A 27,644-nucleotide genomic window follows, 5' to 3' on the forward strand; every position below is an offset into this window, starting at 1 on the left:
AAGATACAAGGAAATGATGTTAATCTCATATTGGCTCACTTCGTGGGTATAATACGAGGAAACTCTCTGTATAAAGGGACCAATGAAAATGGGGAATTTCTGATGAAGTCACATAATTCCTAAGATAGGAAAGCAAGAGAAATTGAAAAAACAATCATGGTTTGATGAAGAGTACAAGGAAGCGATAGAAATAAAACACATAAGAGGAATGTGTCATGGAGAACAAAGACAAATTATTTTCGAGGAATAGATAAATTGTGTAGGAAGAAGAAAAAGCAATATGTAAATGGACTGATTAACAGAAAGAATATAACCCCAAATAAGTCTTTGCAAATACCAAATGATTTATAAAAATGGTGATATTAATTGGTGAATACCAAACCGATTTTAAATGCGGGAAGTCAGTTGACTAATTTTACGGAAAATTAGAAAGTACATAACATCTTTGTAGGCTTTAAAAAGGCATATGAAGCAAATTTACAAATGGACTATATCAAACCTGTGGAGCTACACGAGCTATTCGTGCTACCTTAAACCAATACCGTTCATATACTTGAATCAATCATGAGACAAATAGATATTGGAAGAGGAAATGTTGCTGGCCGAAAAAATATTACAATTAGTTGCATATGCAGACGATGTGAATATTAGTCTTACAAAAGTTACGAACTGAAGTGAACTGAACAAAGGTATTAACACAAACACAGAACGTCATTCCAATCAACTATGACAGCGAAATGTGTTTTAGCTTTTCAAAGATGTCACATATACCACAAAGGCTGAAAATACAAAACGCAGTAAGCGATGATCTTTTATGCCTTTGGGATTGGAGAACAGCAGCGTCGGAAGTCGGAGTCCGAATTGGGCTGTAAAGCGATAGAACAAGAATGTTTCCCAAAACTGAAACATTTAAGTTTTAAATCTGTATTAATTTTATTATTTTATCATAACAGGTGTAAGTTTTTAGTGTATATCTATCTTGTAGAGAGCCAATTGTTGCATAACAAAGAAGCATAAACGAGCGACGTCGCCTTCGCACGGTCGTAATTTTAGTAAAATGCAGGCGCCGCGTTCTGTCGGCTGGTTCCAGCATGATTTCGACGCCAAGCGTCGGCCCACCAACGCGTCGTCACTTGTAGCCAAAACGGGAACGTACAGATTTCCGCTAGCATTATCATTATTAATACTTACAGTTATAATTGTCATGGCAAAAAAAATATATATTTATGAGATTATATAATCGCGGATATTCCCAGAAACGAGGCCGTTTTAATCGGTGTATATATACAACGTTTGTTTTAAATAATTGTTCGATGAATATTGATGAGCAGTCTGCTAGTTTTTCTAGTGGTTCGATTTTATGCAACTATGGAGTCAATTAACTTGTAATGAAAGTTGTAATACAAATTAAATGCGTTGTTTGAAACAAATTTCTCATCAATTATTATTTATGAGCCAACTATGTTTGAGAAGAGGATTTTTTTGCATAGTTGCTGTAATTTGATGTTTATTTTCGTTACAATAGTGCTTTTATAATCTGTGATCCCCTCGCTACCGCCAGATGTACGTATCGTGACCTCGGTCTGGCCGAGAGGCGGCCGGCGTTGGCGTCGTCGTCGTCGTCACCGTGCGGGATGCTGCGCCGCGGGACGTAGAACGGGGGGCGTCGGCGGCTAAAAGAGGGCAGTGAGGGGATCGGGGAGGTGCCTCCGTCGGCGACAAGTGCCGTCGGACCATCTGGCCGCTGGCATTCCACCGCCTGCTTGTGCGGTATTATTTATGACGGTGCATGGCGCCAGCTGGCCACGGTCACTGATCCGGGACGCACCGGCGGCGACGGCGCAGCGCCAACTCGGACCCAACCGAACTAAACTACGTAAGTATTAACTCAGCATCCGTATACCACCACCTTCCGTCTTTATTGGACCATCTAAAAGTTACTATCTTCATACACATATCGAACAACATAACTCTAATTAATAATTTAGTAATCATTTAGAAGAGTAGAGATGATCATCGTTAAAACATCACGAAGTATGAATAAAAGTAGGATAAAATAATCTGTGTTAACCAAATTGACCTAAATCAACATGCGCAAAAAAATAATTTACAGTAAATCACTGCCGGTGAGCGAACGCACCAATGAACAAAATGAAACGAAACGAACAAGTGCTGTATGTGTGAAACTTTCTAAACCATCTGTTCTGCGAGATGTCCCGGCGGTCGAGGACCGAATTAAAGCAATTACAAGCCGACGGCAACGTTAACAGTGTCGGTCCGCAATCCCATGTCGACCATATGGCCCCCTGAAGTGACATACAAGCAGAACCTCAGCCGTCATACGCAGATGTCCAGATGTTAGCTCTCCGGATTCACCCTTTCGGATTATTGCCCAATCCCCTCCGCTATCTCTATCGCAATACCCATCTCTATCGCTCCCGTTCTTCTCGTCGAAGAAGGAAAACGATACTTGACTCTGCCATGGCTCAATCTGCCACTCGAGTATTTGTTTTACTTTGCGACGTGCCTTAACCGTGACGCACGGATTTGCTCTCTCTCTGTGTTTCTTTAGCTTGAGGAGAAACCAATTTGTTAAATTACCCAGATTGAGATAACTAAAAGATTAATTTATCACAATAACATTTTAATTTATCCGGGACCACCGCAAACGAATCACAAACAAATTGAAGCTTCCCGAAAAAGATTCGAAAACACAACGAACGGGATACGCCGGAAATAGCGACAAAACCTCGTCTTCTACGCGTGTGGGGGATACACCCTATTTAGTGCCCAGATGGCGCACTTTTGCGTCTCCCGCGATCTGTTAAATTAGTTAAATTAGGAGGAGAAGGACACATCTGGTGGGTGTGTGTGTGGTATCCCGAAGGATGAAGTGGGAGTGTAAACAAATTTTGGAAACCATTAACTCAATTTTTTTTTGTAATGTTGGTAATAAAACAACTTACATTAAAACTACAATTTATATTCGGTTTTGCCCTGCTTAGATGGTATACAATCCAATAAGTGTTGCTATTTTTAATAAATATGTAAATCTTCGTTTTTTTCACGCTCCGTTTTTAGTTTATTATCATTAATGCCATTATGTCTTATGGCTACTCTCATCGCTTACAGCAGAAAATTTCTTATCGAATTTATGTGGTATTCAAGATTTGCCCGTGTCATATAAAAAAGTTACTGTATATGATAAAAAGTTATCAGCATATACTCTCATGTGCATATCATATCGTTATAGTATTGGATAGCACAGCTATGTCAACTTATTAAGCCAAGGCCGGTTGCGACCGAAGCGTTGCAATATGTACAAGGTGACACAAAAGTTGTCACGTTTTTTTTATGAATGAAAAACTTTGGTTCTGCTTTTGGATTATGTTTATTTGATGTCTCAAATTTGTTATAGAAAATGATCTCGACTAAATGACCTCTGCCAGAATTGATGACCATACGGGCCCGAAAAAGAAATCTGGAACGGTTAAATGGGATGATCTTGCCGGCCAAAACCAGAGATAAGGCGACCGAGACAATCCGAATGTCAATTGTGGCTCCTGCAGTATTCTTTAGTCCCAATCTATCCAATTGAGACGCCTTCAACGTAAACAGAACACCATACAGTAACTTTGAGCGGATGTAACGACTCTTCGTGGGTTATACGCGGATTTTCGGCCCAAAAATGACCCAAAAAATACGTTAAACTAAAAAGAAAGTGCGAAAAGTGACCAACACTAGATTAACTTCAGTTGTAAAACGTCTATTTTATGATAATTAACTTCAGGTTTAAAATGTCAACCTCAATTTTGACATATTTGTAATGTTCATTAAAAATCCTTTAAAATGAGTACAAACACTACATATTTATCTTCAATATTAATGAAGTTATGGTCAACTTCCGGTTAAGAATGTTAACGTCAATTTTGACATATTTGTAGTCATTGTGAAAAATCCTTTAAAATGAGTCCAAACATTATACGTTTAATTCCAATATTATTCGAGATATAAGCAACTTCCGGTTTGAAATGTCAATGTCATTTTGACATATTCTTAATTTTTATAAAATGTCTTAATATTTGTCACAAAAACAAAAATATAATAAAATAAAAAATTAAGGTTGGTGTTAATAGTTAACGTTTTAACTTTTAAATTAAGTTTAAGTTTTAAATTGCTATCTTCATGCTATGTTGCTATGTTTTTTATTCTAACTTTTTTGTTTTTTGAGATAAGTCCGTCATCTTTGGACTCATTTTAAAGGTTTTTTAATGAAGATGACAAATATGTCAAAATTGACGTTTCAAACCGGAAGTGATTGTATTTCTATTCATGTTTAAGTTAAATATGTCGAGTTTGGACTCATTTTAAAGGATTTGTTATGAAGTTGACAAATATGTCAAAATGAAAACTTGAAAGTTCGAACTTTTTGGTGTTTTGAGATAAATGCGTCAAGTTTGGACTCACTTTAAAGGTTATTTTATGAAGATTACGAATATAATAATAAAAATAAAGTTGACATTGACGTCCTTAGACGCACATTGGACATGTTGCATTTTATTTGGGACAAAGTGAGTAGGTACGCCCTGGTTTCTATGGAAATATATTTTTGTATATTGCATTTTAAGTGAAATTCACTGCGCTTTGTATCTATTTACTTCACCAGTATCAAAGCAGCATTGTGACCCCTTTTGTTATCTAATATTGTATGAATGTTGTGACAACTCTAACGCCTCGGCTTAATTTGATGTGATGTTACTTTATTATAAGCCGAGGCCGCAATTTGTCTTATCTAATATCATATATGTAGTTGTTGTAACAACATTTGTGTCCCGATTTAATTTAGTACCGAGAAAGTATGATATCATTTTATTGTCAAAGCAGTCTCCTCAATTATCTAGTTACTGAAAATGTTACTAGAAAACAACATATATTTTATAAGATAATACTTAAAAACTTATCTTTAGCAAGTGTTATAGACAAAAAAATAAATTGTATACGCTTTTATTAACTTGATCGTAAAGATCAAGAAAAAAATTATGGTTGTAATTTTTTTGGTAATGAAAGGATTATTTTCTACTGGAGATTTTACAGACGGTTAAGAGGCGGTTCGTAGGAAATACGTTCCTGTTTATTTAGAGACTTTCTGTTCCCAACATAACCCGGTTTTGTTTTTATAGACAACGGAAAGTTAAAGCCACCCGAGAACCATCTGGAAAGCTTCTAATTCGGGAAGGGTGTAGGTTTCTCGTTTCGGGAGATACATTTTTATCATTTTCTTTCTCCCGAAAAAGATGAAACGAATGTGTGTGGTATCTAATAAAATCATAAAATTTTCTGAATATAATTGAATCTTTTTAATAGTAGCCAAGAGTAAATCGTAGGTTTTGCAATGTTGAATCCCGGGTGCCTTGTTTCTAATCGAGTTGGCCACAACCGCGCCGTTGCGACAGTGGCGCCAGTCCGACGACGCCGACTGCCTGCCCAAACATCCAGCTCCCAAGATACTTTACTTGCAAACTTCTCTTGTCTTTTATGTCTCATATCTCCATTTATTTATCTTGCTAAAATCTTTTAATATAACTCCTTTAATGTGTATATTTTTAATTCAGACAGGTGTCTCATTCGTTGGAATAAAAGAAGGGAAAAGAAACACCCGGTGCGCAAGAAACGATTAACTTCGCCGTCAGTTTTGTTTAGCTTAAGGGCCGATACAAAAAAGTAAAAAAAAAATTAAAAAGAAAAAGAAAAAAAGAAGCGGTGGAACAAAAGAATTGGGTGAAGGGATCCTATCTGGGTTGACAATGAAACATGTGCATGCGTAATTGGGCTTAGCCCAAATTTCTGGAGGTGCCATTTAGATTAGTCCGTCGCGATAAGAAGGGGAACCGTACCAACAAAAAGAAGAACCTTCCGAAACTCAATTAAGAACAGGTGCTCTCAAGAATACTTCACTACGGTTCGGTTTGTGGCGTTTCATTTTAAGGTAAATAATTCGTATTGGTATCTAATTTGGCGATTTGACACACTCAAAAACCGATCGCTTTCACCCTTTTGATCAAAATTTAAATTTCTTACATAAACATATCGGCAATTATGAAAAATTTTGCCCATGTAACCACTTTCACTGTAAACGCAACCGAAGAAAATTGATTAATATCATTTTTGGGTGATATTTTTTTATAATTGGAATTAAAATTGTATGTCTAAAAGATATAATGATAGGGAAAAAAATCGTGACGTATACACGTTGGGTTATTTCAAAGGAGGGATGATTACCAGAAAAAATATAGGACACCTGTCCAACCTCACCTAAAGATATCCACCTAAAGCACCTGTTTCTTTTTTTTCTTTCTTTTTTTTCCTTCTTTTTTTTTCTTCCCCTTTTTTCTTCTTTTTCCTTTTAAATAACTTTTCAAAACATTTAGATCATACAAAGTTACTCATCAAGAATATTATATTCTATTCACCTTGAATTTAAATAGTTACAGCCGTATATGGAACACGTGGAAGTATTAAGTGTTATAGTCTTGCACGAAAAAGGTGCTTACGACAATAGGAAGAGAATAATAAGAAAATACAAATGGAATGAGAGAGTTTGCGATATCAGCGATAATTAATCGTATACCGATAAGTACGTTATCGCAATGCGGATGAGGAATCGGCGCTTTCACTCTCTGTCAAGGTTTATTTATTTGCAATGTTCATTAGCAGTCGGAGGCCGTCTGTTTTGCCGCGATTAAATTGCCGTTTTTCTCCCGCGATACGCTCTAAGTGTTAAAGCGTCCAACAGATGGTGCGATGCGCTGAGGATAAACTTTCATTTATTATTATCTTATTGATGAGGAGGCATTTTTATTAATCAATTAAACTTTCTTCTAAATCTTCAGTTATCATCATCAATTACAATCTATCTTCAGCATAAAAAAGCACAAAGTTTTGTCACTTAATAGACACCAACCTCTAAATATTAACCAAGAGATGAAACGTTAACGCTTCAAATACGTTACAATTTGAGCTTGAAAACATTTAAGATCTACACACTCTTGAGGAGTATACATGGCAATTTGGTATCTGTTTAGAATCGGCGGAAAACACGTTGGACTGTGAAATGGTCTCGAGTCACAAAGTAACACATTTCGTTGTGCGCAATTTAACTAACTAATATAGCCGTTTGATCTAAGAAATGAATATTGAAGATGGTGTCTCTCTTTTAAAGAGTAATTTAAGGAAATTTTGACTACTTGGGTGGTATAACTACTTATATATAGTTAATTGAATATCTAAATAAGTATAGTGAATTTCACTTAAGATGCAATATACAGTGTTAGTTCTACATAGTAACAGTACTAGTGTAAAACTAGAACTAACACTATACCTAGTACTAGAATCATTTGGGTTTAGCCGTCTTTAGAGACGTGCGGCTAAACTCAAATGATTCTAGTTCTGGGTATAGTTTTAGTTCTACATAGTAACAGTGCTAGTATAAAACTAGAACTAATTCTAGACCTAGAATTGTGTTAGTTCTAGTTTTAATTGTTATTCAGCGCTAGATTGTTGTATATTTTATTGAAGTAGTTGAAAGGTTAAATGTACGCAAATATGCAGAACTACCCAATGTCTATACTATTAAGTTATGTTGCATTTTATGTGGAACAGTACAAGTGCATAGTAGTTTTGTTACTGTATATAATATAAATTTACAAAACATAAATAATACAAACAACATGATGAAAAATACGAAATTTAAAAGAAATCTTCAAAAACTCTTTTTCAGGAAAAATAGAAGTGACATAAATTAATTTCATTTCTTATATGCGGCTATAAATGATGGAGAATACGGTGTAATTGAAATTAAATTAATCAGAACGTCTGCTCAATTTGAAATTTGCAAGAAATCCTCATGAACAAGTTCATCCAGAAAGATTGTAAATGGTAAAAATTGTTTCCTCTTCATTTTTGTGACTATAGGTGATGATAAATACGATGCAGTTAAAATTAAATTGTTCAGAAAGTTTTCTTTGCATGTTGCATACGGAATGTAGGGTTTTAATGATTATTACAAAACAATATAAAGTGCAATAAAGTTGTGTTTATTATTTGAAACATTTCAATTTGAACTTTAGATAAATTCAAAAACATAAAATATATTGGTTCATAACAATTTTTTATAATTTCGAACGTTAAGAACGAAGCGGTAGATCTTTGACTTGTCCGGACGGTAGGAGGTATGACTTGTCCGTCTGACCATATAAGAGGGGCCGTCGTTGGCGCCAGGTGTTGCCTGATCTGCCGCCGAGAGCGCCGCCTACTGTGTACCACGCAGATCGCTAAGCGGCACACCGGAATCTATAGTCTCCCGTGTGACTCGAATCCCAATTGACCAACACCATAAATACCAATCCCAAATACAAACACCAGTATTATAACAATTAATATCATTCTAATTTTGAGATAGAGCGAAAAAAATAAAAGTGATATGTTTTTATTTGCGATGATGTAGCCTTTTTAACTTTACTATGAGTCACGGTGATTTGCCGCTTTGTTTGGCTCTGTAACGAAGTCGGGTGTCTCACCGAGAGAAAGAATAGCCCGTATGAAAATTCTTCTCCGTCGAGGCCGTGACTGCTGGCTGCCTGGTTGGCTCCAGATGTCTGATCTTGAATACACAGATTCCATAACAGAGCCGGACACACACTTTACTCGAACACATGTTTTTAACCATTCTTTAACCAAAACAACTTTGATGTTATTAAAATTTAAAAAATTGTTAATTAATCTTTCAATACACTATCGGTACGCGCAATTTAGTGGTGTACTTGACAATAAAAAAATATCACTGTTTTTGATGGGAACGTGTAACATAAAAACCGAGGCAGTGAAGAATACTTGATAGTAAAACAAAATAATGTTTTTGATGCGAATGTGTATTTTAATAGCCGAGGCAGCTATTCTGCCGAAGCAGTACAAAATACATGACATTAAAAGAAAAGTAATATTTTTGATGCAAATGTGTAACTTAAAAACCGAGGCAGTGGAGAAAACATGACAATAAAAAAAATAATTGTATGATACGAATGTGTAATTTAAAAACTGAGGCAGTGCATAGTATTTGATTTTATTAAAAAGTTTCAACACAAGTTGCGTTATTTTATGTTTATAGACAAACTCGGGGTATTCCCCGAAAAAAAAAATGCAATCTAAATCCGGATCTGTAACCGAATAAGCGATACGTTACAGCTTTGTCATTTTACTTCCCGTTCTTTTACTGGACTCTAACCGGTCGCCTTCTTTTTTACTTCGAAGAAATCGTTGCGACACTTTAACCGCTGGCGCCTTGGTTGTTCTATTTAGATGCTGCGCCGTGATTGGCATCATTACCGAGTTGGAATAATACGAACAAACTTTGAAAATGATCTCTATAAATATAAAGAAAAAATTAATTTTATGTTTAGAACAAAAAAAAATGGTAAATATTGACTTACCAATGCAAACAGTAACCCAGAAATGCATAGCACCCGCTTGTGTTGTTGCACCTGGTGCGATAACTACTGATAACAGCTGATATGGTAAATCCGCCAAAACGGCTTTGGATCACCTGTGCTTTACGAAGCTAAATATCCTTAATTTATTGTTATAATTAAGTGTCCTCATTCTTTTAATGATTTATTTGTTATAAATAAATTTTTGATTATTATTTTTTTTGTAGGAATAATGCTGGTGCTTGGTATTAAGTGTGGCTATATCATTACCAACACGAACTGAAAGAGGGCAGATGCTCGCCACCTGTTCCTGTCGACTGCACTCAGGTACAGCCTTGGCCCTGCACACACTAACCGCGATCCGCTCGTCATTTTTGCGGCAATTTCGAGGTTCAAGGCACCTGTGTGCTTAGCAGGAGGTGTATTCCTCCACCTGTACCGCCACCGGTAACACCCGCTGAAGATCCAGACAACGACAACGACGCAACCGAACAGAAGAAGCAGGTGGAGGCAACGACGACCAGAAGTAATAACACCCTAATTGGATGCGGACAAAGAGTGTCTTTGTCTTTTTTCGGAGATAATTTGTCAATTTTGATGTAAATATGAAAAAGAATGAGGAAGAGAAATTTTTGCAGCTGCTACATTAATTAGCATCCCTGTTTTCGAGAATCGCAAATATTGAGTATGACAATTTAAGAACCTAAAATTTATTTCAATTAATAACAAACACAAAAAAGAATTAATTTCGTTACGGCGGTAAACGTGGAAAGCGTTAAAGTTGCGAATTTCCCAATCGTTAAAAACATGGGTTTCTGCATCCTTTGCATCGTTAAGATCATCATCTTCTTGTACGAAACGGTCGTGTCCATCCAATTGCTTTCCCATATTGCATTTGGGATTAATTGCGCCTAAAACACAAAATTTTAAGAAATTATCCTTAACAATTTTTTAATTAAAATACTTGAACCGTTACGTTGTTCCCAAAAGCGCAATATATCCCCAATTCAATTAACGCAGTACCCATGTACACCATATAAGTTATAAATTCGTTACTCCCAACTGTTGACTAAAATTTTATCGTTTTAATGTATCAAATCAATTTTTATTGATTAATCCTCACCATGCTCAAAAGAAGCAAACAACTACAAAACACAAAAGTGCATAACCCAACTTGCGCGAGATTAATATAACTCTGAAACGATTCCAATTCCCGAAAACTCTCAATAACGACTTGGAGGTGTCGAACCATTTTTTTAAATTCCTCCACCATTGTTTCATTTAAAGTTAATTTAAAATTATCTTTTTTTATTTTTAGTTGGCAACGTTCCTCAATCGTTCGAAAAGCTCCTTGTAATATGACCAAGTGGCAGGCGATCAAGTTCATCAAGTTTATTAGTAAGGTATCCGATCCGATAATTGCGTGAATGAACGCGAAATGTGGCAAACCTTGATACAAAAGCATCGCTCCGTATTTTAGTGGTGTATCGTGGTTGAAGGGCATCCACATGTTGTAAGGTTTGTTCGTGAGTCGATCTTTCGTTACCAAGCTTTTTAGATACTCGTAAATGTAAGGCAAAAAGGCCAATAAAAAATAAGCCGTCGCGAAAGAGTATAAAATAACCGTCGTGATTTTCCCCAATTTTTTATATCTATTTATTATGCTTCTAAGATTGCAATTTTTTGCGTTTTCGTAATTAAATTCGTTGTTTTCCATTTTATTAACGATTTCGCGAATGTTATCACCTCGAAATACGAACATGCAACATTTAACGGTTCCCCCCAAATGCATTATTGCTATATTTAAGGTGTTCGATGTCTCAAATAGATCGTTATAAGTCGCAGAAACGCTAATAAACTCAGTCAAAACGTACCAACAGAAAACAAACGTCAAAATGACGTATTTATAGATCTTGTAAAGATTTAAATAAAGCCCTGTTACTTTTGGGTCCCATAAACCGCCGGGAATCGATAACCAAATATTCCATTTAAGAAAACCTTTAAAATGTTTCAACTTCATTTCGGGTAATGTTAAAAGAATACAAATTTCTTAATATTTATTGGTAACGATGTCTTTGATGAATTCTTTATTAATGCAAATTAAAGTAGACAAGATTCTTTGTGAAAAAAATTCTTTGAAAAAAGAGTTTGCAATTTCTTTAAAGAATAATTATAGAGTAAAGAAAAGTAAGTTTAAATAATTTGCAAAGAAGGAATCGCTTGAAATTAAAATTAAAGAGGAATATGAAGAGATTAGTGGCGACATCTATCAAATTTAAGATTAAGTAGGAAATGAAAGATTACAGAAATATGTTTGAATTATTTAAATCTAATTTTTTTGATGTTAATCTGCAATAAAAGTGATAACTTTTAATGTTAGGTGGGAATCTTGATTTCCTTAATCGAGATATATACAACATCAAGAATATTGATGTGGTAATCATAGTTAATGTCAGTTAAGAGTGAAAGAGAGAAAAACGCATTGAAATTTAAAACTAGTTTTAAATTTGTCATAAAATAGGACAAGGATTCTTTATGAATGCAAATTAAAGTTAGAATGCTAGAAATCTGGCGAATCAACATGAAGTCGTCAGTTTTCAAGCATTCTACCACCTCACCCGCAAGCGACCGCAGCAATTTGAGGTGAAATCAAAATACATAGTCTCCTATAAGATGATATTTATCCTCAAATCGCCGAGGTCGCTTACGGGCGAGGCGCTGAGTTCTTTAATATCATATTTTAGAAAAGTTATTAACTTGTTTGGGAAATGGTAAAATGACTTAGGTTGGCTAAACAAAAAATCACTAGGAATCATAATTATTTTGGGTTGGTAATAATTTTTTTTTAAGTTTAAGATTGGTTATGTATCCTTTTCGATTTGACGTTTAATTAAACACCATTTTTGAGCTTTATCTAAACAAAAGTAAGTATTACATGAAGCGCACAAAGATTACTCCTAAAATATATATTAGTAATAATCAACCATCGACAGCTGATTGAATTATTTTTATGCTTCGAAAGTTTTCTAATTTTTTTAAAAGGCACTTTTCTTTCTACCTGGTAAGTTATAAAATTAACAAACATTGAAGTCTAAAATTAATTTGATTTTAGCATTATGGCGTTTATAATATAACAGGATGATTTTAATTCATAAAAAGTGTAAATAACCAAGTAATTGATTTAATCCTGGCAAAGTTACCTCAAACAATTCAACCGACAACATTCTGAGTCCAATTTATTTTAAAGAAAGAAAATGTATTCGAAGGAAGAGGCTTTCCCAACTTTTCGGTAATGTTGTACGAGACTACCTAACCACCAAAAATTGGTTAAATATCAAAAATTAACTAGGAACCACGACTAGGAACCTTATGAGGTTAGTGGCGACATCTATCAAATTAAAGATTAGGTAGGAAATGAATGATTACAGAAATCTGTTTTTGAACAAGGTTTTAGGTAATTTAATTATTTTATTAAAAATTCGAAAACATTTATGATACATTAACTTAACTAACAATTAATATCGTCTTATAAAATAAAATTTATTTATCTAAAATAGCCAAAATTTCATTCCGACTTTTTCCTTTCGTTTCAGGCATACAAACGGAAACGAACCCGATTCCGACGGCATTCAACGCGGCAAACCCCCAAAAAGAAACGGCGGTTCCAATTTGAACCGCCAATAACGGATAAAACTTGGAACACACAAACGAGCAACTAAAACAAACGCAAATGGTTAAGGTGGCAGCCACCGACATAACGTGAGGTGGAAAAATTTCGCTTAAAACCGGCAAAGGAATCGGTCCCGCGCCAAAATTATAAGTGGCAATGTAGATCATTAACGCCAAAATCGGTAACCAAGAAAGATGGGATACCTGCAGGTGGTTTTCTTTTAAATGGAAATAATAACCCAAAGTTATTAATGTTAAGCACGTCCCCGAAATTGAAATGAGAAAAAGTACTTTTCAGCCAGCTTTTTCAACGGTTAATGAAGCTGAAACGCTTGAGATTATTTGAACGATTCCGATTATTATCGTTGCGATTTCAGAGGAGACGTTTATTCCTGAGCTGTCAAATATAGTTTGCAAATAAAACAAAACCACAGATATTGCAGTTAATTGTTGGACAATCATTAACCCGCAGGTAACGATTAACCCTTTCTTTAAAGATTTTGTTTTTAATATTTCAGAAATTCCCCCGTTTTCGGTTGATTTAGCATCGATGGTTTGTAAAAGCTCCTCATCGACGAGTTTTTTATCCCCACCTCGGTATTTTAATAACGCCGTTTTAGCTTCGTTGTATTTATTTTTTTTAATTAAATAAGTCGGAGATTCGGGAATAAAAACGATAAATAAAATGATAAAAGTTAAAGGAAAAACACTCGAGATTAAATTAAATGTTTTTAAAGTAACATAAGGCCCTAATGAGAACGAAAATAAATTTCCGCATGTTATAAAAGCGACTGTTAAGCAACCGATCATTCCGCGATTAGTTATTTCGGTTATTTCGCCGATAAACATTGGTTGAACGGTCATAAAGATACCTATTGCTAACCCCATAATAAATCTAGATAAATAATAGAGTTCGATCATCGTTGAGAAAGCCAAACAAATAAAAGTAACAGTTAAAGGAATCGCGCAAATCACCAAAGATAATTTCCTTCCTATTTTATCCACTAAAAATCCCCCGAGAAATGGCCCAAAAGCTGATCCTAGCGAAACTAACGGCGCTAGCCAAGATATCTCTTCAATCGTTATTTTATGGTCTAAAGGTGTATCATTTTGTTTTAATTTCGGAATTACAGGTGATGTCCAAGCGAAAATAATCCCACAAGTAAACGATAATAAATTAACTAAAAAAGAAAATAAAACAAAATAAAAATTTTAAAATTAATTTTTTCTCACCTATAAGTGACGTTAAAAACAAAAAAGTTCTTGAGTGTTTAGAAAGGCCTTCTTGCGAAGATTCTTTTTCTTGTTGGGTCATAATTAATTAATAAAAATCGTTTCATGTGGAGCGAAAATGTTTGAAGTAATCAAATGAAACGAGTTAAATTTGCTTTTTTGTACGTTAAATGTTCAATAAATCACCGCAAAAACAAATTAGACGAGACGGTTTAAATTTATGCCGGATTGTTCCTCAAAATAGAACGTTAAAACTAAAAAAAATTATCTTATTTGTGAAATAAGCTTTGTGCATTATATTGTTTAATGAATTAAATTTTCTTTTTTAGATTCTTTTTTGGAGTATTGCATCGTTTTTTATGAGCCCAATATAAGTGCGGTTTAAATGAGTGGACAAGAAATCCTCGGCAAATGTATGTATTAATTTTGGGAAACACTCTATATCTTGGTAAGGCGGTAGAATCTCCTTCAAAGCTGACAATTTCATGTTGACGTATCATATTCAGCGTCTCGCACGAATATTACGTATTTTATTAATGGTGCCAACATGAATTTTTTATTATGCCATGCATATTATGTTGAAATTTTATGATATGTTGACGAAAATACAAATTAAATATCTGGAAACAAATCTTCTGAGATTCTAATGTCTCTTTATAAAGATAATTGTTACACAAGGATAGACCTAGCAAATGTATTCGAAGGAAGAGACTTTCCCAACATTCCAGCAATGTTGTACGAGATATTAAGACCAACTCAACCACCAAAAATTGGTTGAAATGTTAAAAATTAAATAGGAACATTATACTTAGTGGTGAAATCTATCAAATTAAAAATTAGGTAGGAAATGAATGATTACAGAAATCTGTTTTTGAATTATTTAAATTAATTTTTTTGATGCTAATCTGCAATAAAAATAATATTGGTGGGTGTTTCTTATATATTTTGAAGATACATAGTCTCCTATGAGATGACATTTATCCTCAAATCGCCGAGGTTGCTTACGGGTCGCCAGAATGCTGGAAACTTGACGATTTCATAAATACTTCATAAAAGTAATTATAGTTAAATGTCAAAATGACTTAGGTTGGCTAAACAAAAAATCACTAGGAATCATAATTATTTTGGGTTGGTAATCATTTTTTTTGAAGTTAAAAATTGGTTATGTATCCTTTTCGATTTGACGTTGATTAATTCTCTTTAAATAATTAATTAAATGCCATTTTAAAGATTATTCCTAAATTAAACATATATTAATAATAATCAACCATTGACATAAAGTAACGGATATAGGCGATAAAATCATTATAAACGGTTTATGGAAAAATCCCTGAAACTAGTTTGATATTTATCCATTACAGGAAACTGTAAAATAGAAATGGTAAAATTACGATTACGAGATACAATTACAGGATTATAGTTTATTTTTACCTCCAAGTAATAAAAGTCTTAGGAAGGTTAAAATTACAAAGATATAAATCATAAAACGTTTATTTTTTCTTCAAATAAATATTATACATTGGAAATAGCTGCCTTTAGAGAGCTGTTTATGGAATATTTGAAATGTACAGTCTTTGCAAATTGTGCGTTAACTAAGACTTATTCTAGTTACGTTTTAGATTTTTAATCAAAATAAATCAAACAGTCTATTTACTCTATCGTCTAGGTTCTATTGGTAGATAAACTAAATCTGGCACAAAATTATTTATTAAAAATGTTTTTATGTTGTAAATTTCCTTTTTATGTTTCTATCACAGAAAATTTATTGCTAAAAGTTTTTCGTTTAATTTTTATTTTTGTTTACACTAATAGCTGCATTTTATTCTCTAAATATTTTTTAAAAAACATATTTAAATCTTTTTATATACATTTTAGTATTCCTAATTAAAATCTTTTTCATTTTCTGCAAATATAATAAGTGCTGGAGGAAGACTTAAATATAATTCCTTTTTATCTTTCATCAACGATTCCTAAAGCCTCCAACTCCCTGATACAACTCGTTAAATACCCCGGATCCGGATAACCTTGCCCTGAATTGCTTGGCCCAATTTCCGTTTTATGAGGCACATTCCAAGCCACAACATCTTCGCATCCAGTCGTATGCGATCGACTTACCGTAAATACTAAGTGACGTTTCCATGCGATTTGTAATAATCTCAAAACTCTACGTCCTTTTGGGTTATCTGGAAAATAAGCGACCCTTGGAAAACCAACGGCGTAATATTCCCTCCCTGGATTTGGGTGATTAGTGCCTTGAATCCCTGATTGAATGCTACAAAAACAAAATTATTCATCTCAAAATAAATAGTTTTAAATAACTCACTTATAAACAATTTGTATAGTCCGACAATTTGAATAACCAGGTAAACACCGATCAATAACACCCCATTCCATACTTCCCGGTGGTTGGTTACCATGTTTTTCCCCATAAATACACCCGCAAACCTGACATTGAATGTGTAAATGGGGCCCTGCTGCTTGTTGTTGGGTCAAATCGTAATTTAAACAATCTAAATGAATGTAATGATTACAAGGGAGAGCCACAACAACCGTGTTGGGTTTTAAAAGTTGTCGGCAAGCAGGACAAGGTTGTCTTGGGGCCCATTCGTTCTGTTGGCACAATCGAACAAATTTTGAGATTATCGCCGATGACGGATCAATCCCAACGATTGAAGGCACTTCATTATCAATACCATCATCGCTATTTCCACTTGATGAATTTAATAATTCAGCGGTTGATGAAGTTGCTTGGCTCTCCCGGCTTTCTTGGCTTAAATACGTCGATACCGTATCCAAAGAAGTCCGACGACCTGATTTAGTACTCGAACTATCCGCGTCTAAAACGCTATCTTTTAAATTGTTTCCTTGATTATTCGAATGATTATTACTTATACTTATATTATTTGTGTTACTACTCGATGTAGAATTTTTATGCCCAAAAATATTATTTAAAATGGTTCGTGCCAAATTACTCGATTCGTTATTTTTATTTTTTTTCTTGTTATTTTTATTATTCGTTGCGTTATTTCCGGTTTTATTAGTTTCAGTAACTGTTTTTGTGGCGGGATTAGGAGCTCGGGTTGATTTACGATGATCGTTAGTTCTCCGACCGGTTACCGTGGGTAAATCATCCAATCGCATTTTTACTAAAGGATATGGGGCTTGTTTAACGCGCCTTACACTTCGGATATATCCGTTTGATAACCATCGTAAGGTTAAATTACTAAAGTTTATCACATATGGGAACCCAAGATGAGTTTTGCTCATATCTATTGTTTGATCACCTTTCGCCCAAGCTTCTTCAATTAAACATTGTATATCGGTATCAAATGAATACCATTCGGTGTTATCTGATCCGGCGTATTCCCATTTAGCCCCTTTTCCCGCGGGGGAAGTTAACGGATAACATTTTCTACGTACTTTAATAATTTCTTCTATAATAAAAAAAATTATTATTCAATTTTGTTTGTTTATTTAATTAATTGTTCTAGCTTACCCGTTTCTTCATTTTCTTGCGTTAAGGTGCGCAAATTTACGTAGTAATTTAATAGAGATGGATCCGCGTCTGATAAAAGTACTCGAGTGAGTTGTTTCCCATTAGCTCGTTCTAAATGTTGGGTTACCGGTGGACTGTAAGGTTTCCATTGCCCGGGACGGGTTTCGTACTCCCAAACGACCACTGCGTGGCCGGACATTGTAGGGTTTTAAAGGGACATCTCACCTGTTTTTGTTCGAGCTTATTCCTGGCACATAAGAAAGCATTTTCGTTACTTTCGTAGGAGGTGAAACGTTAAAAATATAATGATGATGGCATTTTTGTGCGCGACGACTCTAAATTGCCCGTTTAATAAAAGTAGATCAGATCAATTACCCCGTTGTTTATTGCTTTTTGGCATAATTGGTTTTTGACAGATCAGTTGTCAAGTTGACGTAATTCTAGGTATCTGTATTACCGACTTCTTTTTATTACTAACTTCATAGCTTAGATCCATTTTATAAATTTGTAGTTTAAATTCGTATTCACGTAAATGTACGTATTTGAGGTTATATTAATTAGAAATGTTTTATAAAAATTTTATTGAAAAAATGTTCTAGAACTAAATATTAATATAACTTATCCTCTAGGAACAGGAGAGATTTTAAGAAACTGAAATTGTTATTCTTTTTCGAGGTGAATAGCAAAAAAATTACATCGCCTTAATTATCTTTCATTTCCTTACAATTCCTGTTGACGCATTGCCCTAGCTTGTGCTCGGACGCGCTTTTCATACTCCAAACGATTTTGACTAAAAACAAATAATTTAATAAAATTAATTTGAATCACTTCAATAATTACCAATAAATAGTGTAAGCTTCCGCTTGGGCAGGATCTTTGACATTCGGTTCATTTAACAAATCTTGAATTCCCAAAAGGATTTGTTTTATTGTTATAGCTGGCCTCCAATCTTTTTCTTCATCCAAAAGAGATAAACAAACGGTTCCCGATGGGTAAACGTTAGGGTGGAAAAGTGGAGGTTCAAATTTACATTTTGGTGGGCTGCTGGGGTAATCGTCTTTAAATATCATTCGAAGCTTATAATGACCACCTTCCCAAGGGGTTCCTTTCTTACCGGGGATACAACACTCCCAATTCATCAAGTTTAAAGATCCATCAGGATTCTTTGAGGGGCGAGCAACAAATCCCTTAACAAAAATAGTTTATTAATAAAATAGAAAGAAAACACAAGTTCCAGTAATTAAACTGAAAAAATTACAATATGGCGGTTATAATAAAAGGAAAATTTAAGCTTAAAGCTAGTTTTTGTAACATCCAACTTTAATTTTGCGCGGAATCATCATAAATGATTCGTGATATTTCATGATTATTACAAATTAAAGACTTACGAAAGGGTGTTCTTTTCTCCAAGCTTTGCGTTCTTCGGCTAACCTAGCAGCAGCAATTCCGCTCATTTTTGGTTTATTCACCGAATATTGCAATTATCAATATAATCGTTAAAAGAATATGAGTAAAAGAGACGATAACTCCAATTTTCGAAGCTAAATACTGTTTAAAGTTACAAAATAACCGTTTTTCGGTCGCTTTTTTGACGTGTGACAGTTAGAGAAGCGCGGATTAAGGTTAGGGATTTTTTGTTATCGACAGTTGGTATGAGATAAAAGAATTATTTTTTTAGTGATTTTTATTTTTCACTGTTTCGTTTCCATTTTGTGAATGACGCGAGGTGATATTTTGTGGTGAAATCTGGTTCCCATAAAAATCGTTTTAAAATTAATTGATTATAAACAAAACTAATTCCTAATACTTATTCGGACTCGCATAATCTAAAATAATTAAACATTCGATAAGATTTGCGAATAAAAAAAAGCGTGGTGTTTTTGCGTCGCAACAAAATGTCTAAACCAGGAAAGAAATTCCTCAATCATGTTGGTAAGTAATTAATTAATACGTTATTTAATTAATTATTAAATTAATTTAATTAGATCACGGATTTCGACAATACAAAGGAGAACGACACGTCAGTTTTAAGTCGAATAAAGGGGCACCGCATAAAAATAAGAAATTCAATTTTAAGAAGGATTGGGCAAATTCGGTCCGATATCACTTAGCCGACGAAGATATTGATATGGGTGGTAGCTCAAACGCGAAGGTGATTTTCCCCAAGAGAAACAAGAGGCGCGATGGCCAATCGGGTACGACGTTTCAACGGGGGAAAAAGAAGCTCCTTGAAGGCCCCATGAATTGGTATCGAGTCACTGTAAGTTACTTTTTTAATAAAAATTAAATTTTAGAAAAAATTCAAGAATCATGTGGTTTAAAAATCGCAAATTTTTTTTATCAATGTGAAATTACCCAAAAAACGTTAAAAATAAAAAGAAAGTGCGCAAAAGTGTAGAACATACCAAAAAATCACTTTAAAGTTTTGGTTAACACAAGTAATTTAACCATGCTCTTTCCTATTAAACCAGTTAACACCTAACCTACAAATTGTTTATTTTGTAGCAATGCACACAATCAATATGATAAACTTAAAGTAAACTTATTTTCGCTAAACTAGATGCAAAACCCTTGCTTTTCTTAAGCTTTTGATGCATAACGACTGACTACCTGTCGTTAGTTTTAATATTGGAACTGGAAATATTCGGGTTTAGCCACATGTCTCTTAAGAAGGCTAAACCCGAATGATTCCAGGTCTTATGTTAGTTTCAGTGATAATGCTAGTGTAAAACTAGAACTAATACTAGACCTAGAAGCTTCTCTCAACAAATTGAGGTTAGGTTCATCATCCAAACTATCAGAAGACATTTCTTTCGTTATTATTAATCAATATTTACCTTGTATTCAATTCAACATCCTTTTTTTATTAATAAACATTATTTTTTATTAAGTTATTATCGCAAAATAATTTCTAAACTTATTAATTAATGTACTATTTTCATCAATAGATGGCGCTAAAACCGCCGATAATGTAGGGAAAAATTTTAATTTTCACTCAAGTAACACTCAAATAAATGATTATTAGTTGAACGGTCACATTAAAGTAGTTTTCTCAATTTTTTAAGATACTTTTTGTAATTCGCGACGGTAATGAAAGCTATTACAGTACTCAAACGGGTGCTGTAATGAGATTTTAGTAACATTTTATGGAACCAGTTTGTGTTGGTGACATTGGGTCATTAATTTTTCTAGTTGTTAATGTGACAATTTGAATTGGAATTTATAAATTTAGCGTACTGTTGTTCCTGGAACTTCTCTGGAAGTAGTGTTTTAATAGAACTCTGACCAATTTCTTTTATTTTGGGAGGTGTACATTAAACATTTCAGGTCAGGTGAATACATTTTGTGTTTTGACAGTTTCTAATTGTCAATTACGGTTAACACTGTAACCGTCTGCTACATACCTATTTCCCTACATTGTCAAAATTTATTTTATTTTTGTTAAAAAGAAAGGATAAAAACGTGAATTACAAAAAATACCATAAAAAATACGAGGTTTGATAAATTTTAGGTTATCTTTAGTTTATAGATGGCAAACAACGACAATTTAGTCGTTTTGGGTCAAAAATCTAAGAAACAACCGTATTTCACCAAAATATGCGTTTTCTTTGTGTTCCAAGAAGTCAAAAATGTTGAAACTTTATGACAATTAAAACGCTATCAAAATACACTCAGTAAAGGCCTTTGAAATCATCATTCTCTAGGAATTTTAGTTTCGGTTTTCTCCATTTTCTATCAATTTCTGCCTTGTTCTTCTTCTTGGGCCCTTTCCACGTATTTTTACTACTTCAGTTTCCTCATTTTGATTAGTTGGTTGTTCTACTTCTTCATCTTCCAGCATTGGTACCTCACTAGCACTGGTAGTAACAATGTCATCTTCTATGTCTGTCTGTTCAGAATTATTCAACGGGAGATTTTCTAATTCAACGCAAACTTTTTCAGCCTCAACCAAAAGTTCTTCATCAATCAAAGCTTTGTTCAAGTACCAAAACGCTTCTGTATTCGCTTGGCTCATTTTTTATCAATCTTAGGCCCACTTTTACCACCTCCTGATAAATTTATCCGATAGATAAATCCAGTTCTTAGCCAATGAGAGCGCTTAAAACCGCCGTAACCATGGCAACTATCCTCTAGATAGTTTATCAGGAGGATGGTAAAAGTGGGCCTTAATAATGTTTAAAACTACCGGTATTTTAAAGTACCGCTAAAGTAAATGTGCTGTGATAATTGGTTAGCACAGTCAATGACGTCACGTCGAAACTTTAAAGTGATTTTTCGGTGAGCTTTACACTTTTCCGCACTTTTTTTTATTTGTAACGAGTTACTTAAGTGGATTTCCCCTCAATTAAAAAAAATTGTTGATTTATAAGCGACATGATGATTCTTGAATTATGCCATTTAAAATTTTTATTATTTTTATTGATACAGTTACCCTACGGGAATAAATACGAAAAAAATTTCGTATTAAAAAAAATCGGGGAAAAATTAGAACCGACTTCTTTTATTCCGATTATGGTAAGTTTTTTATTTTAGTTTAAATTTAATATTTTGATAACCCATTACTTTAGTGGCAAGTAAATGGACAAAGCGCAACGTTTTACGTGGACGATTTTAAAACTGCGAATCAAATAAACGAAATTGACCGCGATATACAAATGCCGGACGGTTTTAATTTATTTATTCGGGTGAATACGGGGTGCCCCAACGTTGACATAACAAACGATATGAAAGAGAAAATGAAAATGGCCATGGGGAAACGATACAACGCAGCCACGAAAGCGTTGGATTTGACGAAATTTCACGCCGATCCCGATTTACAGCACATTTTTTGCGCCCTATTCAAGCCGATCATTTTACTTTCCGTTATCGATATAATATCGGAAAATATCCCCGAATTGGAAGCGCTTAATTTGTTCGACAATAACATCCACATGTTGGGGCATTTAAAGAAAATGTCGCAAAAGTTGCCGAATTTAAAAATTTTACACATGGGGAAAAATAAGGTAACGAAAATTAATTTTTAGGTAATTTTTGTTAAATTAATTATTCGTTTAGTTAAAAGATGTGCTGCAATTAGATGCTTTATCAGGATTACCAATCGTCGATTTGGTTCTTGATGGAAACCCTCTCTGCGATGCCTTTCAAGAAAAAGAATCTTATATCAGGTAGTATAGGTCTGATTTATGTATAAAAGAATAATTTGGTGAGATGAGATTGCCAAAAAAAAAATTTTTTTGGTGCTTTTTTTGGCTCAAAAATCATTACAGAAGGGCGAATCAATTCAAAATTATTTAATTGGGTAATTCGAATTCGTTTTGATTCTTTTAATTATCTTAAAGATGTTTTATAATTAATTAATTGAAATTTAAAACATTAAATGTCGAAAAATGACATTTTGAGGTTAGAAACCAAATTAACACATAATTTATGTTTTTCTTCCCCCAAATCTTCCTTTGTGTAACCGAAAATGGTTATAATTAAAAAAAAATCCTTTACTAAACGAATCCTTGAATTTGAAATGGATATTATTCGTCTTTGCTCGTTGATCCCTTCGAAATAAAAAACAGCTGATCTCTTCGGAGTCAGTTTGTTGAAATATTAAGGGCTCAAACTTGCGCAACGAATTGGTAGCGACTAGTATCAATTAAGGTTTTATCCTTTAAGATAGTTGCAAAATACCAAAAACATCGAAATAAGACGAATTAAATAATTTTTAAAAAATAAATAAAATGGGATAAAAATATAACAAAAAAAAAATATTAATAAAAATAAAAAAATCCTTTAATTACTTTTCCTAAAACAAAAAAGAATGTGTTTTTTGGTTTTTATTTATTATTAAATAATAATTTTAAATAAATTAAAAATGATTATGACAATTATAACGACATCTATGAAATAATAATGGAATTAAAATGACACTAAAAATTAATTAAGGTTATGTTGACATAAAATTTTTTGATTTGATTCGTTTCCTCGCTTAAAAATGAATCAAAAAGTTTTAATTAAATAAAATCGCCAAAAAATTTGTTAATTTGGATCAATTTTTCGAAAACCTTGTCAAAAACAAATTCCGAGAGTGTTTCAGACCTCTAATTGCTTTGGGGGCGCCTTTATTTTTTTCTCAACAGCGAAGTCCGCAAAAGATTTCCCAAGGTCGTAAAGTTGGTAAGTTTTAAATTAAATTTTTGGAAAAATTCAAAAATCATTTTGTGGCTTAAAAATCGACGATTTTTTTTTAATCAATGTGAAATAACACAAAAAAACAAGTTAAAAATGAAAAAGTGTAGAAAATACTCAAAAATCACATTAAAGTTTCGATGTGACGTCACAAGCCATGTTAACCATATTTTCCTATTAAACCGGCTTTAACACCTAAGCTACAGATTGTTTATTTTATAGCTACGCACAATATCAATGTGATTAACTTAAAAGTAAAGTTATTTCCACTAAAATAGGTGAGATTACAACGTTTATTTACTGGTGAAACTCCCTTGTTTTTCTTAGGCTATCGATGCATAACTTGTATTATACTCTGTTTTTAAACCAGCAGGAGTAAACGCGAAAGTCAGATTTACACTAGGAAAAATCACCAGAAAATATCACTAGATATTTTGGCGGTAAATTTAAATTAATAATTATTATTATTTATTTATTTACTTATTATTGTATTTATTTTCGTTTGTTATCGTCAACACTAAACATACAAATTAACATTGAAGTTATGAGTGTATTTATTTCAAAATATAATAAAGAAGGGTTTAAGAACACAAAATTTACAATAATGACACGAAACTGTCGAATTGTCAATAACCTAACCTTCAAATTCAAAATTGCCTGTGTGTGAACCTTCCTCGCATTCAACCAATCACGTGCAAGGTCAATCTGGTGACAAATTTCAAATACTCCTCCTGGTTTAAAAACAGCATAATTCCCAAAGAAAACTTAAAGGTATAATTAATGTTTGTAAACAAAACTAACCTTACCTCACATTCCTTCACGCTATAATTGACATTACAAAAGAAAACTTCACGCTATAATTGCCATTACAAATTGCCAAAGAATACTTCATGGTATAATTAATGTTTGTAAACAAAACTAACCTTACCTCACATTCCTTCACGCTATAATTGACATTACAAAAGAAAACTTCACGCTATAATTGCCATTACTAATTGCCAAAGAATACTTCATGGTATAATTAATGTTTGTAAACAAAACTAACCTTTCCTAACATTCAGCGTCTGAAGACACAGGGCTAAACCCGAAACTTAAAAATATACAACTTAGCGCTGAATAACAATTAAAACTAGAACTAACACTTGCACTAGAACTATACTCTGTTTTTAAACCAGGAGGAGTAAACGCGAAAGTCAGATTTACACTGGAAAAAATCACCAGAAAATATCACTAGATATTTTGGCGGTAAATTTAAATTAATAATTATTATTTATTTACTTATTATTGTATTTATTTTAGTTTGTTATCGTCAACACTATACATACAAATTAACATTGAAGTTATGAGTGTATTTATTTCAAAATATAATAAAAAAGGGTTTAAGAACACAAAATATACAATAATGACACGAAACTGTCGAATTATCAATAACCTAACCTTCAAATTCAAAATTGCCTGTGTGTGAACCTTCCTCGCATTCAACCAATCACGTGCAAGGTCAATCTGGTGACAAATTTAAAATACTCCTCCTGGTTTAAAAACAGAGTATAGTTCTAGTGATAATGATAGTGTAAAACTAGAACTAGAAAGTATCGGGTTTAGCCGTGCATCTGAAGATGTTAGTTCTAATGACAGTGGTAGTGAGCGCTAGTTAGCATAAGATATCACTATGTTGCATGTTTATATTGCACTAAAACTGAAAATATGTGTTTAACCAAAATGTACTGCTAAAATATATGGTTGATGACGTCACGTCGAAACTTTAAAGTGAATTTACAGTTTTACACTTTTCCGCTCTTTTTTTTTATTTGTAACGGCTTACTAGAGTGATTTCCCGTCGACTAAAAAAAAATTGTCGATTTTTAAGCGACATGATGATTATTCTTGAATTACACCAAATTTGTTAATTTATATTAGGATGGTATTGATCTCCCGCCACCGATTTCCTTCGATATAACCACCGAGACGACAATGCCAGAGTTCCAACAAACTTATTTATGCAACCCCGAGGGGCAAGCGGTGATTGCGCAATTTTTGGAACAATATTTCCAATTGATGGATAGTGATGATCGGTCCCCGCTGCAAGCGGCTTACCACGAACAGGCCATGTACTCGATGACTATGGCCTACGCTTACGGACAACACCCGAAGAATAGCCCATGGTTGAATTGGTACAACACGGATAACCGAAATTTAAAGAAAATAACCGATTCCGATAGACGCTTTAAGTTACTTAAACAAGGCCAATCAAGTATTATATCGTTCCTAAAGGATATGCCCTCCACTAAACACGATATCATGAATTTCACCGTTGATTTAAATTTATGCACTGTAAGTTTTATTCATAACGTAAATTAATAATCTAATAATTCATTTTTAGCCCCAAATGCTACTTTTAACCGTTTCCGGCATCTTCAAAGAACTTAGAACCGGACATAAACAACCCCCGGTTCGATATTTCTTTCGCACGTTAGTAATTGTACCTCAAGGAGCTGGATTTTGCATAGCTAACGAAGAATTTCACATTTCCAACGCTAAAGAACCTCAAATAAAAGTAATTTAATACCATATTTTTAATAAAAAATTAATTCATTTCGTTTTAGCAAGCTTTTAAAACTCCGATGCCATCGAATAGACTTCCGGATGTCGCCGCCGTTGTTCCGATTCAACAACCTACGATCGATGCTAAAAAACAAATGGTTGAGGCGGTTTCCCAACAATCGGGGATGAATCTTGAGTGGTCGGAAAAGTAATTAATTTTAACTTTTTAATTAAAAAGAAATAATTAATTTTCTTTTTAGGTGCTTACAAGATTCAAATTGGGATTTTCAAACTGCGATTTTTGCTTTTGGGCAAGCTCAAAAAGACGGGAAAATCCCCCCGGAAGCTTTTGTTAAATAACTTTCGTTAATTGACGTTTTTGTACATACTGTATCAGTAAGTTAAGTTTTAAGTTATTGTATTTAATTCAATACAATGTTTAGTTTATATTTTGACTATTTTTTAGATAAATAAATAATTTTTTCTAAAATTAATCGTTTTTTTTTTAATTTTTTGAGGTTTGAATTAGGTTATGTTTTGACACCTGTGAAAACGGTGTCTAATTCGTTAATTTATGAATAAATCCCATTAAAAACGTTAATTTTAATAATTATAAACAACACTTACCTTATTTGTTGATGGATCCTTGGAAATTAAGGAATAAATTTAGTGATTTTGATGCGCAAACTCGAACCGGCGTTAGTGGCCCTATCGTGTTCTAAAACTCCGGAAGTTCGCAGACAACCTGTGGCTGGGACGTAGAGAAGTCCTCGTTTTTGATACAATTCGAGCGCTGCCGCGTTCAGTTTCGTAAAAGACACCAACCGAGATTCATTCGTTGAAACAAATTTTTTTGTTTAATCAAATTAATTTTTTGTTGATCTCGCTCAATTATAAATAAAATCTTGGTGTTTTTAGACTTTTGATTAGTTTTTGTGAGTTTTCGAAGATGTCTAGGACCGAAATTTTTGGGATTCTTCTTGGAATTTGCGTCGTTGTTAATTGTCGTAAGTCAAAATATTTTCTTTACGTTTAACATCTGAAAC

General features: G+C 33.5%; 7 protein-coding genes across 14 annotated transcripts in view; 3 read left to right on the forward strand and 4 right to left on the reverse strand.

The window, feature by feature from the left end:
* The window catches only part of LOC111426353 (cationic amino acid transporter 4), a 38,097-nt gene extending 22,770 nt beyond the window's left edge, over nucleotides 1-15,327 (forward strand). Inside the window, exons 7-12 of one of the 6 annotated variants that reach the window (XM_071195916.1) lie at nucleotides 5,613-5,986; nucleotides 9,710-11,000; nucleotides 12,333-12,543; nucleotides 12,595-12,856; nucleotides 13,076-13,623; nucleotides 14,714-15,327. The gene's annotated coding sequence lies outside the window, so the exon portion shown is untranslated. Of the gene's footprint in view, nucleotides 1-5,612; nucleotides 5,987-9,709; nucleotides 12,544-12,594; nucleotides 12,857-13,075; nucleotides 13,624-14,713 lie in introns of all 6 variants that reach the window. The other 5 variants (XM_071195918.1, XM_071195915.1, XM_071195914.1 and 2 more) reach the window with 5 other exon arrangements.
* On the reverse strand, nucleotides 8,073-11,796 carry LOC111426646 (odorant receptor 23a-like). 2 transcript variants are annotated; one of them, XM_071195919.1, is made up of 5 exons: nucleotides 10,606-11,796; nucleotides 10,459-10,551; nucleotides 10,238-10,393; nucleotides 9,486-10,185; nucleotides 8,073-9,419 (listed from the first exon to the last, which is right to left on the reverse strand). In XM_071195919.1, the coding sequence occupies exons 1-4, from the start codon at nucleotides 11,500-11,502 to the stop codon at nucleotides 10,129-10,131; spliced, it is 1,203 nt and encodes a 400-aa protein (XP_071052020.1). In that variant the 5' UTR covers nucleotides 11,503-11,796; the 3' UTR covers nucleotides 8,073-9,419; nucleotides 9,486-10,128. The 2 variants fall into 2 exon arrangements, with proteins under 2 accessions (XP_071052020.1, XP_022917029.2); XM_023061261.2 differs by having other exon boundaries at nucleotides 10,447-10,551.
* Nucleotides 12,905-14,639, reverse strand: LOC111426746 (facilitated trehalose transporter Tret1-like). Its single transcript, XM_023061420.2, is given in 2 exon segments — nucleotides 12,905-14,332; nucleotides 14,385-14,639. Coding segments are annotated over 2 exon segments (1,392 nt in total). The 5' UTR covers nucleotides 14,467-14,639; the 3' UTR covers nucleotides 12,905-13,022.
* Nucleotides 15,328-15,859: 532 nt separating the features above from the next.
* LOC111426369 (deltex E3 ubiquitin ligase) lies at nucleotides 15,860-18,324 on the reverse strand. Of its 2 annotated transcripts, XM_023060860.2 has the most exons (4): nucleotides 17,881-18,324; nucleotides 17,273-17,818; nucleotides 16,708-17,221; nucleotides 15,860-16,656 (listed from the first exon to the last, which is right to left on the reverse strand). In XM_023060860.2, exons 1-4 carry the CDS (start codon nucleotides 18,077-18,079, stop codon nucleotides 16,335-16,337), a joined length of 1,581 nt encoding a protein of 526 aa, XP_022916628.1. In that variant the 5' UTR covers nucleotides 18,080-18,324; the 3' UTR covers nucleotides 15,860-16,334. The 2 variants fall into 2 exon arrangements, with proteins under 2 accessions (XP_022916628.1, XP_022916627.1); XM_023060859.2 differs by having other exon boundaries at nucleotides 16,708-17,818.
* A 120-nt stretch (nucleotides 18,325-18,444) lies between these two features.
* On the reverse strand, nucleotides 18,445-19,517 carry LOC111426373 (ubiquitin conjugating enzyme lesswright). The gene is made up of 3 exons (XM_023060864.2): nucleotides 19,269-19,517; nucleotides 18,721-19,067; nucleotides 18,445-18,670 (listed from the first exon to the last, which is right to left on the reverse strand). Exons 1-3 carry the CDS (start codon nucleotides 19,332-19,334, stop codon nucleotides 18,601-18,603), a joined length of 483 nt encoding a protein of 160 aa, XP_022916632.1. The 5' UTR covers nucleotides 19,335-19,517; the 3' UTR covers nucleotides 18,445-18,600.
* A 36-nt stretch (nucleotides 19,518-19,553) lies between these two features.
* LOC111426367 (nuclear RNA export factor 1-like) lies at nucleotides 19,554-27,092 on the forward strand. Its single transcript, XM_023060857.2, has 10 exons — nucleotides 19,554-19,812; nucleotides 19,866-20,140; nucleotides 22,309-22,395; nucleotides 22,449-22,883; nucleotides 22,936-23,045; nucleotides 24,009-24,045; nucleotides 25,975-26,388; nucleotides 26,438-26,611; nucleotides 26,661-26,806; nucleotides 26,859-27,092. Exons 1-10 carry the CDS (start codon nucleotides 19,776-19,778, stop codon nucleotides 26,956-26,958), a joined length of 1,815 nt encoding a protein of 604 aa, XP_022916625.2. The 5' UTR covers nucleotides 19,554-19,775; the 3' UTR covers nucleotides 26,959-27,092.
* Nucleotides 27,093-27,341: 249 nt separating this feature from the next.
* The window catches only part of LOC111426372 (kielin/chordin-like protein), a 30,411-nt gene continuing 30,108 nt past the window's right edge, over nucleotides 27,342-27,644 (forward strand). The window contains exon 1 of the mRNA XM_023060863.2: nucleotides 27,342-27,605. Coding sequence (XP_022916631.2) covers nucleotides 27,548-27,605 — 58 coding nt within the window. The 5' untranslated portion in view covers nucleotides 27,342-27,547. The remainder of the gene's footprint in view (nucleotides 27,606-27,644) is intronic.

Source organism: Onthophagus taurus, chromosome 5 (assembly GCF_036711975.1).
Source record: "Onthophagus taurus isolate NC chromosome 5, IU_Otau_3.0, whole genome shotgun sequence".
NCBI lineage: Eukaryota > Metazoa > Arthropoda > Insecta > Coleoptera > Scarabaeidae > Onthophagus > Onthophagus taurus.